The sequence below is a fragment of the Topomyia yanbarensis genome, chromosome 2 (genome assembly GCF_030247195.1).
Source record: "Topomyia yanbarensis strain Yona2022 chromosome 2, ASM3024719v1, whole genome shotgun sequence".
Classification (NCBI taxonomy): Eukaryota; Metazoa; Arthropoda; class Insecta; order Diptera; family Culicidae; genus Topomyia; species Topomyia yanbarensis.
In genome coordinates this window covers 433783147-433803697 of record NC_080671.1, presented here as the reverse complement: position 1 = coordinate 433803697, position 20551 = coordinate 433783147, and the positions used below count along the sequence as shown (strand labels likewise).

The 20551-nt window shown below is 37.6% G+C and overlaps 1 protein-coding gene across 2 annotated transcripts; it reads left to right on the top strand.

The window, feature by feature from the left end:
- The first annotated feature begins 16436 nt into the window (after positions 1 to 16436).
- Positions 16437 to 20350, top strand: LOC131685508 (KH domain-containing, RNA-binding, signal transduction-associated protein 2-like). 2 transcript variants are annotated; one of them, XM_058969296.1, is made up of 4 exons: positions 16437 to 16882; positions 16950 to 17550; positions 17616 to 17788; positions 19865 to 20350. In XM_058969296.1, exons 1-4 carry the CDS (start codon positions 16672 to 16674, stop codon positions 19960 to 19962), a joined length of 1083 nt encoding a protein of 360 aa, XP_058825279.1. In that variant the 5' UTR covers positions 16437 to 16671; the 3' UTR covers positions 19963 to 20350. The 2 variants fall into 2 exon arrangements, with proteins under 2 accessions (XP_058825279.1, XP_058825278.1); XM_058969295.1 differs by lacking the exon at positions 19865 to 20350 and adding an exon at positions 18437 to 19774 and having other exon boundaries at positions 16438 to 16882.
- The last annotated feature ends 201 nt before the right edge of the window (positions 20351 to 20551 follow it).

Genomic DNA, 20551 nt, shown 5'->3' with positions numbered 1-20551 from the left:
GAATTACTGAATTTTCTGCAAAGAGAGTCTGTCTAATATTTGAATTCCAATGGTTGAGCTTTAAGCATCTTGGATTACGTACGTACCTCCTACCTGAAAATAATTTTAAACATAACGGAACATCACGTAAATGTTACCTGATTTCCTGTCGATCTCACCAAAGCTTCACGCAAAAATCACGTAAAAATAATGCCTTATTTATTAGACTGATCAGCACGTACATAGTTTAATCACAATTTCATTAGACTACATGCAATTCCGGTAAAAGTTACGTGAAAAATAGGGTGGATGAAAACCACCTATGTTTTCAGGTAAATCGAACGTGAAAATCCACGTACCTCCTACCTTAAAAGCATTTTAAATGCAACGGAATATCGCGTAAATATTACCTGATTTCACATCGTTCTCACCAAAACTTTACGTAAGAAATACGCGACAATCATGTCTTATTTACCGGAATCTAAATTTTATTCGGCTACGTGCAATTACGGTAATAGTTACGTGAAAAATAAGGTGGATGAAAACTACCTATGTTTTCATGTAAAACGAACGTGAAAAATTTTCAGAGTGTGGCATCATCCAAAAATTTGCAAGCTCGAACGTGCTCGACTGTATTCGATCATCTGTTTTTATCAAAATAATGTTTCATGTGGTTCAATATATGATTCAGAAGTTATATGTTTGATACTGAGCAACAAGTAATTAAGAAAAAAAAACAATTTCTTCAAAAACACAAAGTTGGCGACAAAGAGCATAAGTAAAATGCTTTTTATGTAGTGAACACAATCAATATCTTTCTAAAGAACATTGTAAAATACTAATGCGAACATGAAAAGTGAAGCCTAATGTGAATAACAAAAGTTGTTTGTATGACAAGCAATATGTTCCAGCGCTTTGAAGCTCGTACTTCAGCAGATCTGTGCATGTCAGCCGCGTGCCGGTGATTACTGCATCAATTTCTACTGCCCGTGCCGGTACATAGACACGATACTCCTTCAAGAAAAACTCGTAGTAATCTTGTTTTTCTTCTCATGGTCACGCACAGTCACCCTCAGTTCATCTGGCCGATCTTGTTAATTCTCACGATATCGGGGTGGTTTTGATTTTTTTGTTGTTGTTCCAGGAAGGACCAGTCGAATTGTGTGGTTATTTCATGAATCGATCTTTGTATTTGTCGACCATGGTTTCGCCGTAAGACTGATTTCTTGAGGAAGGGTTCGATTTGATTTCAATTGAATATGAGGTACTATTTTTGTGGGAGATCCCCCTCACCAGCAGAGATTATTATACGAGTCAAGCAACCTGAGAAAAGATTTGAATCTTACCACTAGAAATCTTTTCGTTGGTTTTTATACAATTTCATTCATTTTTATGTTTCCCTGTTGCACTATCTAAAATCTATAGTCTTCTTAAAATCCTCGAAAAAATCACAAGGGCTACAGATTTTTGACGGTTCGACGCACTCAACTACTCCTGGATGTGCAACCAAGCAATAACACAATTTGATAACATTCTGCCCCTAAATAAAAATAGTTTAAATATTCTATTTATCCGATACCTGATATAGTGCTAACTATCCATTAGGAGCAAAGTTTTAGTACTGCAATCATTTAGAGAAATTTTGACTGTTGTGAGATTAACAGTGCTTTATTCCACCATCAGACCGGGATGTATTATTATGGTTGACTTCTAATTTCGTTTTATTTAAATTTTCTTCTGCATTGCTGGGGCAAACTAAGAACCTATTAGAAATGTATAAAAATTGCACGATTTTTCATATTTTGTCTTTTGTATTAATCTTACAAAATATTTCATTTATATTCGATGTTATCATCAAACGTTATTCCTATTTGCAAAAACCACCTTTAAACACCACAAACACCTTGCTAAACAGCTCACATTTACATAAAGCTTACGGTTTGAGATGGAAACCGTTGAAACCTGTTGAAACGATTGATTCTATTGCTTCCGGTCGGTGCCCATCTGCTCGATGGCAATCATATCTACAGCTAAGCTGACGCAGCACCACCATATAGATATAGCAGAAAAACAGTTCCCCATGGTTGGAAATTAATGCGGAACGGAAGCAAAACTATGGAAAACGAGATGATGACACTTTAACCAAAGTGGCGCGGAAAGCACCGTAAAAACTTGTTACACATTCCTGTCTGTTCATGGCCGGCTCAGTACCGGCAACCTGCAGCGAACTGCGAGAGGAAAAAGGGAGATTAAACTTTGCTCCGCAAAAGCTGCCAAAGCAATGACATTGTCAGCATGCCGTTCTGATGTCAAATGCCTCTTTTGCTGTATATCTGTTCCTTTAATTCGCCCTGTGCCATGGCGATTGAATTTTATAACCAAAAATGTGTGCAAACTATCTCTCTTGCAAGACATTGTTTTATCAGAGTACTTGGTTAGTACGGTTATTTGAAATTTTAAAAAAAGATACTTGTTTAATTTTCCGCCACGTTGAGTGCGATAAAATTTTAGTTGTTCGTGATTTTTAAGTGTGCATTTAAAGTCACATACAAACTGGCTATGATACAATAGAATAGGTCCAAATGTGCATATCCATTACCACCCAGGAGAAAAAAAAATTGCACCACCCACCCAGGGGAAAAAACCAAACGATTTCAAACCTTTTCGCAGGAAAGTTTTTGAAAGGATTATGTATAATTGCCTTTATCACGCTTCCCAGTCGATCATTTCCAAGCTCAACATGGTTTCGTGACAAAGCAAACTTCAGAACAAAAAACTACTTCAGAATGTGGATTTTGATTTTTCGAAGACATTCGACAAAGTGCCTCACACCCTTGTGATCGAAATGTTTAAAACGCTTGGTTTCCCAGCTTGATTGGTGAAATAGTTTCATTCGTATCTCTCAAATCAAACAGCCTCGTCAAGTTAAATAAATCACACGCAAGAACTTTTGGCATTTCTTCCGGGGCACCACAAGGTAGTATTTTAGGACCACTCATCTTTACGCTTTTCATCAACGACATCAGCTTAGTTTTTAAATGCGAAAATCTGATGTAGCCTTCTTCAAGAAGACATTAACGCATTGATCCAGTGGTGCGAAGCTTCGTTCGCTAAGTTCTACGAGCCTTACCGTGAACTAACCCACTCAACCTCCCAAACTACACCGAACGATGTCAGTTTATGCGACTTGAACCACTTGCAAACCGTCGAGAAAACCTGCAGCTTCTCTTCGTATTCGATATGTTATCTGGTAACATCGATTGCCCTGCATTCCTGCAGGAGATAAGTATTAGACATTTTAACGAAGTTTGCCCGCAATACGATTTCAATATCTCAAAAAAACTAAAAAACTAAAAAACTAAACAATAAATAAATAAAATTTACAGCAGCAAAAATCGAGGCAAAAAGAAAAAAAATGCTGTTAATGGCTGAATAAAGTTCTCCGTGTACCAAACTCCTTGCGAAATGACAAAAGAAATTACAATATATTATTTATATAACAATAAACCATCAGTGTTAACAGCGTCATGCGACCTCTATAGTAATCGTAAATTCTTTTGAAATGACAAAAGTTCCACCATAGCGCCATCTATGTGCGACTCGTGCAAAGATTTCCCAATAACCGCCGAGATCTTCACGTAACACCTGGTAACGCGTGGTGTTAGCAGAGTGGCCAGACGTATCGATTTATCGATCAATGTTGCCAAATGTACACTGAGAAACAAAAATATGCATACACGGTTAAATAAAACAACCCGCAGAATAAGTTCCTTTAACTTCAATTCAATATTAATTCTCGACAAACATATGAATACGGCCTAAAAGCCAACTGTCATAATCCACTTTGAATGGAAATTCCAGACAAACCGTTACATGCCAATCACAGATGTTGGTAGTAAACGAAAGAGAAAAGTTTTCTCTTTCATAAACTGTTGTGAACTGTATTCAGCTAGTAACGGTTTGTCCGGAATTTCCATTAAAAGTGGATTTTGACAGTTGGCTTTTAGTCCGTAATCATATGTTTGTCGAGAATTCGACAAAAGGGCGAAAGTGTGTTTTGTAAACAAACTTTTTTCGCTCATTAGTCTGCTGCAGAATGGAATTTCATGAAAAATATGCGTTAATGTAAATTTTTACCCTTCGTAGAAGTAATTTCAATTGTTTTCTGCTTTGAAATTATAGTAAATTAAGAGAAACCATAAAAATAAAAGTTTGTTTACAAATCTTATTCACCCTTTTGCAAATTTAAGATGGAATTTAGGTAGTTTTGAGTCTTGCGTCGCTTTCGCACTTATTAGTGTTGTCAAAAAAAAGAGAGAGATTCGACTTAGTCGAGGCCTTCCATGGAATAAGGTGCTTTTGAGTTGTTTGAGGTATACTCAAAATTAGGTAGATTCAACATAAATTTAGACATATTTAACTCAATATTGAGTATAAAAAACCTATCAATGAGTTGTGATTTTTGCCGTGATTAATGGGAAACTACCTTCAACACGGTTTATCTAATTTTACCTTACACCCCGAGATTGAGTGAAAAGAGCTCAATTTTTGGTAGTTTTTCGTATCCGTGTAGTAAAAAACGAGGGTTTTCCCTTTTCTGATCATTGTCAGGGATAGGGTAAAAGGGTATTTTGGCCCACTTTTGAACATAGTTTTTAAATGTTGCGAATAGGACATATAAAAACTGCAAAGGTTGGTAAATATGCTCATGCACAACATCGGCTTACATCTGACCATCAATATAGATCTCTTAAAAACGTTTCATTTAGTTAGAAATCAATAAAAATTGTATTTTCAATAAAATACTTTTTTTCTATTTCCGCCACCCAAATTTCATTTTGACTCGTGGCCGAAATATATTTTGGCCATGGGAACAATTTTGCAAGCATATTATCGCCCACTTCGTGTATACTCGCAGTAATTGTGTAAGATCAAATGGATTGCTCAAAAGTACTGCCTTTTGACTATATTGAAGGCTTATACCGCTAGTTTTGAATATACTGGTACGGCAGCGAAAGTGTTTCAAAGGGGAATTCATTGTTTACAGAAGTATTTTATACATATTTTCTCGAATATGGAAGTCCGTTCTATGCAACAACAGTATTTATTCAAAGGGTTTTCTGAGCTGAATGATGCCGCGGGCAGCAACAAACACGAGACCAGCAACGATCGGGCACAGTACCACTAAACAAACCGCCATTACCAAGAGTAAAGTAACAACAATTACACCAAATGCCTCCAAACCAACAACCATCATCATCAATAAAGAATCAAATGCCGATGGAGATGGATTTACAACAGCGAGTTGTAAGTTCAAGAAGCAAATAAGAACATTTGACCGTGAGCATCATGAATGCAGTACCGATGACGGCATGGACGTGAGCAAAAAACGCGAGACGAGACGGACCGAATGACCTCCAAGGTGCTGGAGGCAAAGCAGCTATTGGCAAGCGGCAACAAGAGCCGATAGGTAGGTATTTTGAAAGTAAATTTTAATTTTTACATGGTATAAAAATCATAGAAGTTCCGCGACTCAGTTATGCTAACACATCGAGCCATGTCAAATAAACAAGAAGGAAAAAATATGCAATGCCGCCTACACTCTTCATTGAGTAGCAATACAGTCAAGAAATGGATGAAAAGGTTAATTGCAGAAGATATGGCAGAAATATGTATTTTCCCTAAATCGTACAATATATTGTGGTCATAGCTTATTGTTTGAGCTGTGATGTAATGTTTCGTATAATTTACGCAATTTTACTTTCATCAATTAGTTATGATTACAGTAACATAATTTGTTCAACAAAACATGGCATATTTTAATTAAAATATGTTCCGAACGTATTAACTGGGATTCTGTGCTAAGCAAGGATGATGTGAACTCCGCCGCTGAAACGTTCTGCCATATAATGAGCTACCTTATCGATCGTCATGTCCCAAAGTGTAATCAACGAAGTGATCAATCCCCCTGGCAGACAGCCGAGCTACGTCAGCTAAAAACTGCGAAAAGAGCAGCATTACGAAAGTTAACCAAACGCCGTACCTTGTCACTGAGAGCTTATTATGTAAGGCTCAATAACGATTTTAAAAAACTGAACAGTTTTTGTTTTTCAAACTACCAACGAAAAATGCAACGTAAGCTTAAGTCGGATCCTAAATCGTTTTGGAGATACGTCAATGAGCAGCGGAAAGAAACCGGCTTACCTTCTACAATGTTTTTGAATGGTGAAGTTGGGCATGATTCACAAGCCATATGCAAATTGTTCCCCTCTAAATTTGCGAGTGTGTTCGTCAGTGAGACTCTGTCCTCGCAGCAGATTGACGTTGCAGCTAGCGGTGTGGCCCAACTCGAACGGTCAGTGAGTGAGATTCGTGTGGAGCACTCGGATATTGTATCAGCAGCATCCACGTTTAAAGCATCGTCATCTCCTGGGCCAGATGGTGTCCCTGCTGTGTTTTTGAAAAAGTGTATATCTGGTTTGGTGGAACCTTGGACGGGACGTGCAAAGTGAAAAAAAGCAACTGTCACCGCGAACCGGCAATGGCCTGTCATTGCAAACCGGACCTTTCTTGACGATTTTCATTATTTAGAAATGGACAGTGTCTGGGTAATATCGTCATATCCTTGCTATATACAAGGCGTTTTTATAAAATATATTTTACATGTTGCTTAGATGTAACAGAAATAAATATGCAAAATGTAACGACGGCACGTGTAATTTTATTAATCTTCTCAACAGTTATGGTTAATGTTGTTTTACAAAGCTAAGACAAACGATAACATAATTCATGTCATGTTTGAGCTCTACTATTTTCGGCATAAATTTGAACCTCATCGGCAGAAATCTATGCCACATCGGCACAGCACTATCATCGACATTTGCTTGAAATTATTTTGCAAGCGGAGGTTTCCCTGCAAAATAACATCAACATCGAGAGGAAAAAAGAAGACCGTCTTCGCATGTCCCGTCCCAGGGTGGAACCAATCCAATATCACAGACAACCGCGATTTTTCCTCAATTATGGAAAGCAGCTTTCATCTTTCCTGTCCACAAAAAAGGTGATAAGAGAAACATTGACAATTATCGAGGAATTTCTGCGCTCTGTGCCATTTCCAAGCTCTTTGAGTTAGTCGTGGTGGAGTCAGTGTTTTTTCACTGTAAGGAATATATTTCTAAAGACCAACACGGATTCATGCCGAATCGATCTACGTCGACGAATCTACTATCTCTAACCTCTTTTGTGTCCGAAGGGTTCGATGCGAATCAACAAACTGATGTTATATATACTGACTTATCTGCAGCTTTCGACAAAATCAATCACGATATCGCTCGCTAAATTGGAAAAACTTGGCTTCAGTGGATCGCTCCTGCGATGGTTTCAATCCTAAAAAAAATCGTTGGCCGTCAACTCAGTGTGAACATAGGTGATGCATACTCCAAACTGTTCTTCGCAACGTCTGGTATTCCGCAAGGAAGTCATCTCGGACCATTTATATTCACTCTCTATTTCAACGATGTAAACTATCAGCTGAAAGGACCACGGTTGTCGTATGCAGATGATCTAAAAATTTTCAACAGAATTAGGAGCCGAACGGACGCACAATATTTGCAGCAGCAATTCGACACTTTCAGCAGATGGTGTGAAAACAACCGAATGATTCTGAATCCGGCGAAATGTTCTGTGATATCGTTCTCCAGAAAAAAGATCCCATTGATTTTGAATATAACTTGTCCGGAGCTCTTGTTTCCCGGGTGAGCTGCGTTAAGGATCTTGGAGTACTGTTAGATTCGAAACTTACATTTAAGAATCACATTTCGTATGTTGTTGGTAAAGCTTCGCGAAGCCTGGGCTTCATTTTCCGTACGGCTAAATCCTTTACAGACATTTACTGTCTCAAAAGCCTATACTGCTCTTTAGTGCGCTCTACGCTGGAGTATTGTTCGGCGGTCTGAAACCCGAATTACATGAACAGCAGCGATCGAATTGAAGGCGTTCAACGAAAATTTATATGGTATTCTCTTCGACGCCTGCCTTGGCGTGATCCTGTTCGTCTACCAAGCTACGAGAGTCGGTGTCAACTCATCCAGCTCGATACTCTCCAGCGTCGTAGAGAAACTGCAAGAGCCTTATTCATCTCTGATCTTCTGTCAGGACGCATCGATTCTCCAGATTTACTAAAGCGAGTTAACATACAAGCAAGGTCCAGAACGTTACGCGAAAACGTTCTTCTGAGAGTGCCGTTTCGACGAACTATTCAAACAGGTAATGCCGCTCCCACGGGGCTACAACGCCTCTTCAGAAATCGATTCCTGCAGTTTTTTAGATGTAATTAGTTTAAGTTTCCATCATTGGGGCCGAGTACGGCCTGTTGATGTGCGTGATAAATAAAAAAATTCGCAATATTGCTGCTTCCTCCAGTTTTTTCTTCATTTCTGTATAGCGGTTGCTGATTTTCACAATTTTGCGATTTATAGTGGTAATATGTATCTGCAACAATAATCTTGACATACAATAGCTGTAATAAGAGTTTTTCAATAAAACTGCTGCTAGATTTTCAAAATTTTATGTAAATTCGTTTAATAAACATAAAAAAAAACTAAAGGTGAGCCAAAATGTGAGGTGGTAAAAATACATCTGTTACCCTAGACCGTTTCAACATCAAATTATGGTCTTGTCAATTTTGGTCTTTTCAAACTGCAAACCACGTGAAAAACCAAGATGATACCAGATAAGGTATAGGCATATGTAAAGCGAGATAATATTATTGTATACACATGTTTATCTTGAATCTATTTTGCGTCTGTCAAATCTGCGACTCATCGTATTCTTATGCGGATACGCTTTTCTTCCCTTTGAGACAGACACTCGGTAAAAATCAGGGGGATGTGGATGTCACTCCTGTCATCCTCTATGGAGATATACAGACTTTGACCAGAGACTAATCGAGACTACCAACTCACGAAGAATCATTCAAAATAGTGTGGTACACTGTTTACTGGATCTTCTGGAGTAGTAGCACGGTCCCTTCAGTTCTGCCAATCTTGCCGAACTAATCTAGTGTTCTCTTTTTCTATCAGGTTTGTAAATTTGGTATCGGTTAGTTATTGGTCGTTGTTAGGATCAAAACTGCATACATCTGAAATTGTTTACGTGCGAAAATGTGTTACGAATTTTGCTTTTTGTAACATAATCGAGAGAGGAAGACAGCGACCAGGAAAATATTCGGAATTTTTTGTAACGGAGTAGAGGAAACTATGAGTGCACCAGTACTTAGGAAGTCCATCACAACGAATATGCGTCAGAACTTCCGGAACCTTATGATACCTATATGGTCCAACGTAATGACATGGGACGCAAGATATGGTAAGGAATTTGATGATTGTAAACCCCTTGAAAGATATATTTCTAAAAATATCTAAAAACAAATATTGTCTAGTGGGTATTTCTGAACTTTAACTTGTGGATGATTTTGGGAAAGTTAACCGTACAACGTTTATGTTGTATGTGATACGCAGTCGGAAGCGTTGGTCACTGTTAGGGGTATCTACCACAAGGGATGCCAAGGGTACCGATAAATTACATTTTTTTGGGTATATTTACATTTGCACAAGCCGAACAGCCCGCTACAGCGACGCATCACTACAGCTCTTGCCAGAACGGTAGCCAAACCGAGTACATTTTCCTGTACAGCAGTAGAATACATTTTTGTTTTGCTGCTGTACTCTGACTGCTCGGTGAGAGTATGGTCGTTGGTATGGCGTAGTAAAGTTTGTTCTCTCGCTTTGTACACTTTTCTCTGCATAGTCAAAGGGAGAGGTCCGCACACGAAAGCGTTGATGCCGGTCGTGGCGTAAACGAACCGCATTCATTGTCGTCGTTTGTGATTAAAAATATTGAATAGATTAAAAATATTAAAAAGTGTAAAATAAGGAAAGAGAAGCTGTACCGCTCGCGTCTGGTGACTGTACCGGGGCAGTATTTTTTGTCATGTTACTGCTTTGCTTACAGACTACCGTACAGCTACAGCGTCGAAAGAGAAATGAGAATGTAGGCAGAAAAATTACAGCCGCAGAAAAGGTGGGCATTTTGCATCCTTGGCTACCACACAAAATCGTCATTTCAAACAAACAGTCCTTCCCCAATACTCCGTTGTGAAGAGTTTTAAAGACTGGAAATTCGCCATCACAAAATCGTGCTTCATTAAATAACAATTGAATTTCAGAACTTGCTTACTAGCTCCTAACACCTTCTCAGCAAAAATATATTTTGCTGTGATGTAAAATGAACAACCGATAGCCTTTCAGAAAAAAAAGCACAGCATACCTTGACTACCATCGTGTTATCTATTTGACATTTCGAGGGACCTTATAGTACTACATGAGTTAGTACCTCTTGAGCCACGGGAAATTCGTGAGTCTCAATTAGTCTCTGCTTTGACAGTACTGTGCACTTCCCCCGTACTTTCAAAGTGCGTGTGATCTCAAAACTGCGAGCTGCCAAAGCACATGTATTTCAAGTGATAGAGATGGTACTTTCATAGACAAACCAGTCGAACTAACCAATCTATGACAAGAATTTAAAAGGGGAATGGTAAGAACGCAGTGCGATTGGAATCCAGTTTTTAGTTCCACAAGCAATAGTTAACATATGATGGGCCTTGCCGCTTCTAGGCATATGTCGCCCGTGCAATAATATTGGGTTGTTTTTATTTTATCAAAGGCAGATCTTGGCTAGGACAAAATGGCTGCCTAGAAGGGGCCTGTAACAAATTGTCATGATCAATCCAAGAACTTTAGCACTATAACCACAGACTAACAGACATAACACTATGAGAGAATTCCCTCAAAAAACATCGATCCGACAATTTTCCTAGAACACTAGCTCCACCTTTTATTCACAGGCCTAATCACTCATTTTCTGGTGGGTTACCCCTCAGGTTTGAGAACAATTTTTCACTAGTGGTCTATCCCCCATATGCTTGTTCATATGTCAGTGGCGCCATAATTTCAAATGTGGCCACAGTCCCAACTACAAATATATTTATAATGACTTTTACAGCGGGCGAAGCTTTGTTTTTGAGTGTTATGTCTGTTAGTCTGTGCTATAACTTAATAAAATACAGCCGGAACTCTGGCTTATTCTAATTAGTATTCTGGCTCCAGTCACACAACCGAAGCCGAAACATGAATTAGAACCAGCCAGCATTACAGCTCACTTTCCGGCTGAACTTAACCAGGAATCAGCCCACTTGAACGCGCCAGACAAAATTTTGTTCTACCAAATCTCAGCTTTTTTCGCAACTTTTGCCGAGCTTTACACAGCAGAACACTCTGAAAACAAAGCTTTTGCCGATATTTCAGTACAAGTGATGTTTGCTTATAGCGTCAAATAAAGACCGTCAACATATTTCTTTATTTTAAATTCAAATTTTATTTTCACGTTTCCTGAGTTGGAAAAAATATTGTTGTAATAACAAAAATCAGCTTTATCGATGCATGTAATGAAAAAAGATTTATTTTCTCATTTAATGACCCAATTATTGTCCCTTTGCTGAGATATTAGTTTAAAAATTTTGCTGACTGTTCAGCTGTGCGTGAAAATTGCCGAACTAAATTGAGTGTGCAGTTAAAATTCACATGACCAGCAGCACAATAAAATGCCTGGCAGAATTTCTTGGGATCTATCTGTAAGGATTCTACCAGAATTCCTGCAGGAATGCAACAACTGTTTCTTGCAGAAAATTTTGCTTTGGAACCGATCTGCTAACAGCATTAGACAATAGCAGACTTTTTAAATTTCTTTTAGTAATGTAAACATACATATAGGACAAATCTAAAAAATCAGTACAGGTATTTTTAGGAGCCATTTGGCAACAATCATCGGAAGCGGTAACCCCTAGGGGCAGATCACTGCATCAAATTAGAAAAAATGCACTTAATTTCTATTTTTACATCAACTTTGCACTCCCTCGCAGAAAAGTTTGTTTAACAAACATCCTACACTGATTCACTTTGTTCGACCTTCTGTTGAATGTAGGGCTAGTTTTTTAGGGTTTTGACGTTTTGATGCAACGCAAAATACATTGCACGCAACGCAAAATACATTATGAATATTTTTTTGATGGAGAGAAATGCATTTAATTTTGCTGATTTGCATCACAAGTGATCTGCCCCTAGGGTGATCCCCTTCTAGAATGCAACAGAATAAAATAGTGCTATGCGTTGCGCTAGGTTTTAAAATATGCGGAATTGATGCGGTGTACAACTGCTGTTGATAAGCCGTCGGAAGCGGCGGTCCCTCGCAAGTAAGCCTGTTATCTATTCGTATACTCGAACATAGGGATTGATTCCTTCTTTCAAGCTGTCTTTAAAATCGTATTAAAATCGAACTGAATGCACATTTGACAAAAGATGAGCATTTATTCTTTTTTGAATTGGAAATGTTTCGTACGGAAACGTACGATGCGCCCGATTGGCTCGTTTTACTCAAACATGTGGCACTAAATACTTTCGAAAGTATTTTCATAACTTACGCTAAATGGTATTTATACCACAGGCCAGCTATGCCAAATGGCCAACTAGTATATAATGTCTTATGTCAAACGATATTCTGCCAAATGGCTTTATGTCAATCTTGTTAAAAATTGAGGCAACTTTTAAAGTGTTGTATTGCACTGTAGGTACTGATTATTTTTCATATGGATTCAGTTGGTTATCCTTCTTTTAAGCATTTGTTTTGATCCACATTTAAAAGAAAAGCATGAAGTTTTATTCGATCAAATATTGATCGTAACACTCTTTATGGCACACAAATGCTTTACGTAACTGTTTCAAACGTCGCAAACGTCACTCAAAAAAACGCTAAAAGCCAAAGAAATACTCAGTCATAGACAAACTCTCTTCGAGAACTAGCAAAAACAAAATCCGAATTTATATTATACGCACTACAATACACTATTATTAGTATAGTATCAAATATTCTGGTTGCAGTTGAAAATCGAAGGATTGACTTGCGCCTTTTGTTTTTTCCCTATTTGCAGAGTGGGCAACCAAAGCGCATCTTGTGTACATTAGACTGGTTCAATATTTGACTTTTAGTTCCACCAGGCTCTATTGATTCCTTTTATGACCCTTAGAAATTGTGCAAATTTTGGTACCGATCGGTTGTGTCTACGGACTCTCCAATAATTTCAAAGTTTATATGGAAAACGGTTAAAATTGAAAATAAATTCTTAAAAAATCACCTCATCAATCAATTCATGAGAACACTATATATTTCTAAAGGCATTCTTCAACTGAACACATTCGTGGAACATTGTAAGTTTGTGAAAATTCGCTGAGAAAAGTTATTAACTAAAGAAGCAGCATGACTTCAAAACAAGCTGATTTTATTATTAATCATAGCAACCCTGTTGGAAGAGCTCTATCGTCATACAAGTGTAAAATGGGCTTACCACCCACTGCTCCCGTATGGCAGATGCAGCTATTCAAACATGGTTGCTATGATTAACAATAAAATCCACTTGTTTTGAAGTCATCCTGCTTCTTTAGTTAATAACTTTTCTCTGCGAATTTTCACAAACTTACAATGTTCCACGAATGTGTTCAGCTGAAGAATACCTTTAGAAATATATAGTGTTCTCATGAATTGATTGATGAGGTGATTTTTTAAGAATTTATTTTCAATTTTAACCGATTTTCCATACTAATTTCCATATAAACTTTGAAATTTTTGGAGGGTGGGTCCGTAGACACAACCGATCGGTACCAAAATTTGCACAAATTCTAAGGGCCATAATAGGAGTCAGTTGGGCCCGGTGGAGCTAAAAGTCAAAAATTGAACCAGTCTAGTGTACATGTTAGAGAATCAACTTGCGCATCATCTACATCAGTTGCGCTTTAGTTCCGCACGCTGAAAATAGGAGAAAAATCGAAAGGCGCAAGTTTTCTATTTCGATTTTCAACTGCAACCAGAATATCTCAATCGAAAGAATGATAATAAATAAATTATTTACCTGTTGGTGCTCTACATTCAAAGATCACAAAAGGAGCCTTCCCGATATGTATTGTGATCATAACAAGCATTTTGTCATTCCGATTTTGCAGGTTTTAACCTTACGGTCATTCGCCTCTTTTTTCGGGTTGGAAAAATTTACCAACTACGCTACGCTCCGTATTTAAGTGAATAATCTAAATGAAATGATTGTTACGATTTTGGTTGAAAAAAAAAGAAAATTTTTGGTCAAATAATTTTCTAAGTTTTGGTTCCTTCTGGTAAATTTGGGATTTGGTACTTTCTGGAAAATATCCAGAGTAACGAAACCATGATTTTCACTGTGACAGTACAGTTATTTTACAATAATTTACAGCAAGTTCTAGGGTTATGCTACAATACAAAAACTATAAACTTTAACGTTTCTACAGAAAATTTCAATGTAAAATCGACTTTACAGTGAAAAGCGGGGGTGGTTATGTATGTGGTTAACATTAAAAAAATCGATTTTTCTCCATAGATTTTTTTCACGAAAACAATAAAATTTAATGTGAATTTACTGCATTAGTTTTTTCCTGAACAGTAAAATTGATTGTTACATGAAATTTTATTGTAACTGCGAGAACTCAGCGACGAATAATGTTGAAACAGTAATAACTATAATACTTATTGTTTTATGATTGTTTGTAGGGTAAATGCTATTGTAAAATTCTAATCGGGATGTTTTTGGGAAATAGTTTTGGCCAAGACGGATACAGGTGTGCACATTTTTTTCTGTGTGTGAGTGCGGTTGTCATTTTTCTTTGACGAAGCCGAAAAAACAAGAGTATATGAAGAAGAAAAGCACAAACAGTTGACGTAGCGGGCCCTTCTGTTGCCATAAGTTTTTTTTCGATACAGTCATAGTTAATTTAATCGGTTTTTTTTCGAGGTAAAAAGTGTCCATAAGTATTCTAATCGATAGATCCGAAGTAAAGCCTCCCGGATAGAATTTTACAATAGCATTTACCCTACAAACAATCATAAAACAATAAATATTATAGTTATTACTGTTTCAACATTGTTCGATGCCAAGTTCTCACAGTAGATTTACAATAAAATTTCATGTAACAATAAATTTCACTGTTCACCAAAAAACTGACACAGTGCATTCACATTAAATTTTACTGTTTCCGAGAAAAAAATGTATGGAGAAAAATTGATTTTTTTAATGTTAAGATACATAACCACCCCCCTTTTTCGCTGTAAAAGTCTATTTTACAATGAAATTTACTGTAAAAACGTTAAAGTTTATTGTTTTTGTATTGTAGCATAACACTAAAACTTACTGTAAATTGTTGTAAAATTACTGTACTGTCACAGTGAAAATCATGGTTTTGTTACTGTACATTTCTATTCGGGCTGGCCTTTTCTCACTTTTTATCGTGCGCCAAAGAATCAGGATGCTCGTTCGGATGTTGATGTTTACTTCAAGGGCCCCGGCCGCCATGCCTTATTTTGCAAGTATAGAACTAATACACTCAAAAGTGTCAAATGTTCCCACCTTTCTCTCCATCTTGAGTTTTGGCATTTTATTTTCTGGTGAATGGTTTTCGGGGAAATGTTACACCGAGATAAAATAACTAATGAATTCCATAAGAATCACTTATGATTCGGCGCCACAAGTATCCCATATGAAAATCATAAGTTTGACTTATGACTCGGAGGAAAAAATGGCCATCGAGTCACTTAGAATTTTCATAAGTCATGCTAATGAAATTTTTAAGCCATCTTTATACCTTTCATGCGACTGTGCTTATGTAAATCAATATGCTTGAATATAAATTTAATAAATGAGATGTTATGAAATCCATAGAAATATCATATGGCGCTAGTACGAGAAAATATACTCAGCATCATATTTTTCATTTTATAATATATATTTTTTATTTAAACGAATTAATTCACACATCTCTAGTTTGATGTTTTGATGAGTTTGTGAAGTCTCATAATATTTCCAATAAGATGTAAATGAATGAAAAGACGTCTTGAAAGTTTAAGAAAATTCAATACATTTCTTATGAAAGTAATGTAAGTTACGAAGAATATTTACTTACATTTCATGTCCCCAAATTTGAAAAAAAGAACATTAAATTCAATCAACTTCCAAAAATGCCTAGTTTCCTATTTTCACTGATTTCATATGGTAAAATTATGACATTTTCACAATAATACGAATATGAACATCATTACATACGTCTATAAATTTCATAGGGCGAACTTATGAAATGCATAAGCGTCCAATAAAATCAAAATTGTGTAGCTTCATAAGTTACGACTTACGAAATTCTCAAGTAAATTTGCGTCAGTGTATAGGAATCATGAAATACATTCTGGCCACCCTGTCCGTTAGTATGCGGTTATCATATCGCCATTTTCTTTATCGTCACGGCTTCAGATAACGCCTTTGAGTCGTTACCAAATTTTCACTCCATCAATCATTGACCATCAGTCGGTGCGTGCGGTAACAGTTTTTTCTCCTGCGGTAAATTTTCACAATTTTCAGTAAAAAAAAGCTTGTTAAACCTTTTCCCGAGTGATATTCGACAAGCAGAGGATTCGCCAAGGCCGTGAAATATCAGTATTGAAATATACGCATTTGTCGAGCCGCTTTTTTCAATCAAATTCAGGTTAGTCAAAAGCCAATTAGAAAGTAAAATGGCCGACCAGGACGCAAACGGGTATAACGATGAAGCGAGCGATTTCAAACGCAAGAATAACAGTAAAAATCAGGAAGAAATCGAGGAAATGGACGACGAACAAGAGAATCCCCAAAATCAGAAGTCCCAGGAGTATATTAAGGGCATGATCGCGGAGCGAATTGCCATCGACAAGAAATATCCGATTGCGGACCGGCTTCTGGAAGTGGGTAAGTTTTTGCTGAGGGGATGCACGCTAGGTAATATAATTAAGGGTTTCGGTTATTTGATTTGTAGAAATTGAAAACGTCCAAAAATCTGGTAAACCGCCAGCTCGTCGCTACATTGATATCTATCGTGAGAAGCACATCAAAGTAACGGTTAAGATTTTAGTTCCGATCAAGGAACATCCACGGTTTAACTTTGTTGGTAAACTGCTCGGTCCCAAGGGAAACACAATGAAACGGCTTCAGGAAGATACACTTTGCAAAATGGCGATTTTGGGAAGAGGTTCGATGAAGGACCGCAAAAAGGAGGAAGAACTGCGCAACGCAATGGATCCCAAGTATGCACATCTGAACGACGATCTGCACGTCGAGGTGAATGCAAACGGACCACCGGCTGAGGTGCACGCTCGCATTGCCTACGCTTTGGCTGAACTGCGCAAGTACCTGATTCCAGACAGCAACGATTTCATCCGTCAGGAACAGATGCGAGAGCTGATGGAGGATAGCGAAACTGAAGTTCCGCCGAAGAAACCATTCAAGAAACCGATGATGCAGATGGAAGCACCACCACCACCACCGGTTATCAGTTCGAGACCCCTTCCTGCACCGAAGAAAGTTCTCTCGATTTTGGATAAGGCACGAGCCGCTATGGAGGAAACGCACGGACCGAGGTGGGTGGAGTTTAGCGAACGTTGGTCGAATTGCAGGTAGTTGATAAATATTTTTTTTATTTTAGACCTGGGCCTCCTCAGCGTTACGAAGAGCCAGTATACGAACAAAGTTACGAGCCAAACTACTCGTATCATCAACCTGGACCGCCGGTACAACGTCCTAAATATGTTCCGGAAGCTCCCGAATATGAGCAAGAGTACCGCCGTGAGTACTACCGAGAACCGGCGCCATATGCAGGTAATTTATATCCTCCCTCCTCTTACTATCGACCTCCCTACTGATGACGCTGATGGTCGTCTTTGGGAGAAGATGTTGATGAGTCACGGAACGATGAAGATGATGGAGACGAGCCGGGACTCCGTTTCGGTAGCGATCTCTCTTCTTCGGAGTATAACTGACGGGGAAAGATAACCGATTCCACTCTTCGTTGTATTTGAATGCCAAAACTTTTGAACAAATTTAGCTTGATTGACCAAACGAAGAATTTTGTGCTAGACTAGGCTCCTCCAGTAATGCAAGGCGTGTGCCGAATAAGATTCTAAACAGCGGAGGCCAGCAGGGTAGAACAAAGTCTGTTCAGATGAGTAATTTAAAATTTTAAACGTTGCTACAATCTTACAAACGTTAAAAATTTTAAACTGTTAACATTTTCTTTTAAAAAAAATTCTATTGGCATAATCCGTTCGAGATTTGCCTTAAACTTGCCGAATTTCTTTCGCTATAATCTGCCTAAAACAAAACTTGACACCGGCCGTAGAAACTCAAATCTCTTCCGTCGAAATAAATCGAACAAATCAAAACTGATTATTCTGAGCTATAAACCCAAGACTAACCGATACAATAAACGCCCACATCCTCCTCCCACTCATCTGTGTGTTGTAACAGCTTCACCGAAACCGGTTCCTGTCAGCGCCGCTGCCCGACCCTGGAAGCCATCATCATATGTAATGCCGCCGCGTGGTGGCCACGCCGAGGAGCTCTCAATGAAACATGTTGCCCGCGAAGGTGTCCCCCGATATCGCCATGCTCCCTATGGTCGACCCCAGAAGTAAACACCAGCATAATTTTTATACATCTCGACAACTTTGAAATAACGTGTTAAGAATGAGAAACAAAAACCGTAGAATTCAATTCGATCACAGGATTAGCTGCTTTAACTACACGAACTAGGTCAAAACTGTTGACCTCCAAGTGCCGGCAGCTTTTCAAACTAACTAATGTAAATTTGTTCAAACTTTTATTTGAAACTACTCGGTGGGGAAGACCATTGGTTCAGCAGGGGGCGGAAAACACCGGAGGAAGCTAAAAGGAAGGATCTAAAGAAACGCAAAATTGGAGAAGGAGATTACATTCAACAACTTTAACAACAACAATTAAACGAAAACAACATGATGACGGTTAAACAAGCTAAACCTTTGGATGAAATTTGAACATTTAATAGTTTTATGATAAAAGCACTGACGTAATATCACAGTAATACCCCCGTAAGCCGAGTGGTGTAAACCTAAATAAGCATTTTAAAGTTATCTTGAAAATGAAAAAAAACTGTTCTAGGCCCAAAAACTAGTAACCAGTGTAATACTTGTTACTATTAAACATTTGAGCACCAACGATTGACTCTTAATAGAAGTAAAACATATATTATAAACATTAAAAACCTAAAATGCTATAATTCATGAAAATACTATACCATACAATAAATAAAAATCTGCAAAAAATAAATTAAGGAACTAAGCTTATTTTCATGAAAAAATAAGATTAATTTTATGTACGCAATGGTAGGCTTGAAAAAAATTACAATTTTAACTTTTTTTTTTGTATTTTCCAGTTTAATTAGAATTATTAACATAAAAATGAATATTGAAAGGTAAAAATTAAGAATTTTGTCACTTCCGTGGTAGGAAACTTGTACTGCTCTTCAGTCCTATTGAAACAATAAAAAATAATATTGTAGTAGAAGATAAATCGAAAAGCAAAACTTGTGCAGGCTAGCAGACAGATTAGCAAGCAAGATTAATTCAGCAGAAAAATAAAATTTAAACCAACAGAATCAATAATGTTGAAAGAAGATATAATAAACTATAAAGTATGATGGCAAAACTTAATATATTCAAAATATTACTCAGCTATTAAATAATCGCAAAAGTATGTAAAACAAACGAACATGTAATAATGCTGATAAAAATAAAGTCTCCCATCTCAAAAAAAATCGCAATCATCAAACTGTTTCTTCATTCAACTCGAAACACGCATCTCTGATCAAGTCCACAACGTACCTCACGAATATGATCTGACTACTTTTTTCCATTTCAGTACGAGGCTTTCGCGGCCCACATCAAATGGCAAGAGGTGCACCTGTCAGTCGCGGAATACCGCCGAATCCTTTATTACGGCGCAATCTGTACCGCTGAAAAGGGGTTTTCTAACAACCGAACACTGTGATAACTAGCCAGGAGCCGGCAGACTTACTACTTCGAAGTAGTGCGCACCAATCACTTTTCTGTGTGGTGAACCATTGGCATATGCGAGGGATTGGGTCCCGCGACATGGGGCGTGATTTAGGCACGCTCGGGAAACTAACGTACTGATAGTCATTAATTTGTTGGAATGGTGATTCGTAAGTATACCATTCCGGCCACAGGTAACCACCCCTATTCTTGTTTACGACGAATGCGAAATTGCTTACGACAGCAAAATCAAATGGACTTACTATTCGTTTGAATCGCTTTCGAGCGGATCTCGCATTCGTTATAAACAAGAATAAGGGTGATCAATTGACTCTGATAGATTAAATAGGACCTCAAGTTTATTTTATTTTAAGCTTTTGACACGTATCAGATTGAGAAAGAACAACGTGTCTATAAAGCTGAATATATTTTAATTTTTTTTTACTAAGCAAATTTTAATGTTGTTATTAAGCATATTTTAATCTCTTTCAAAAAATAAAAGTCTTATGTTAGTCGCTATTTTTATTCTATTCTTTCTCGGATACTGTCTTTA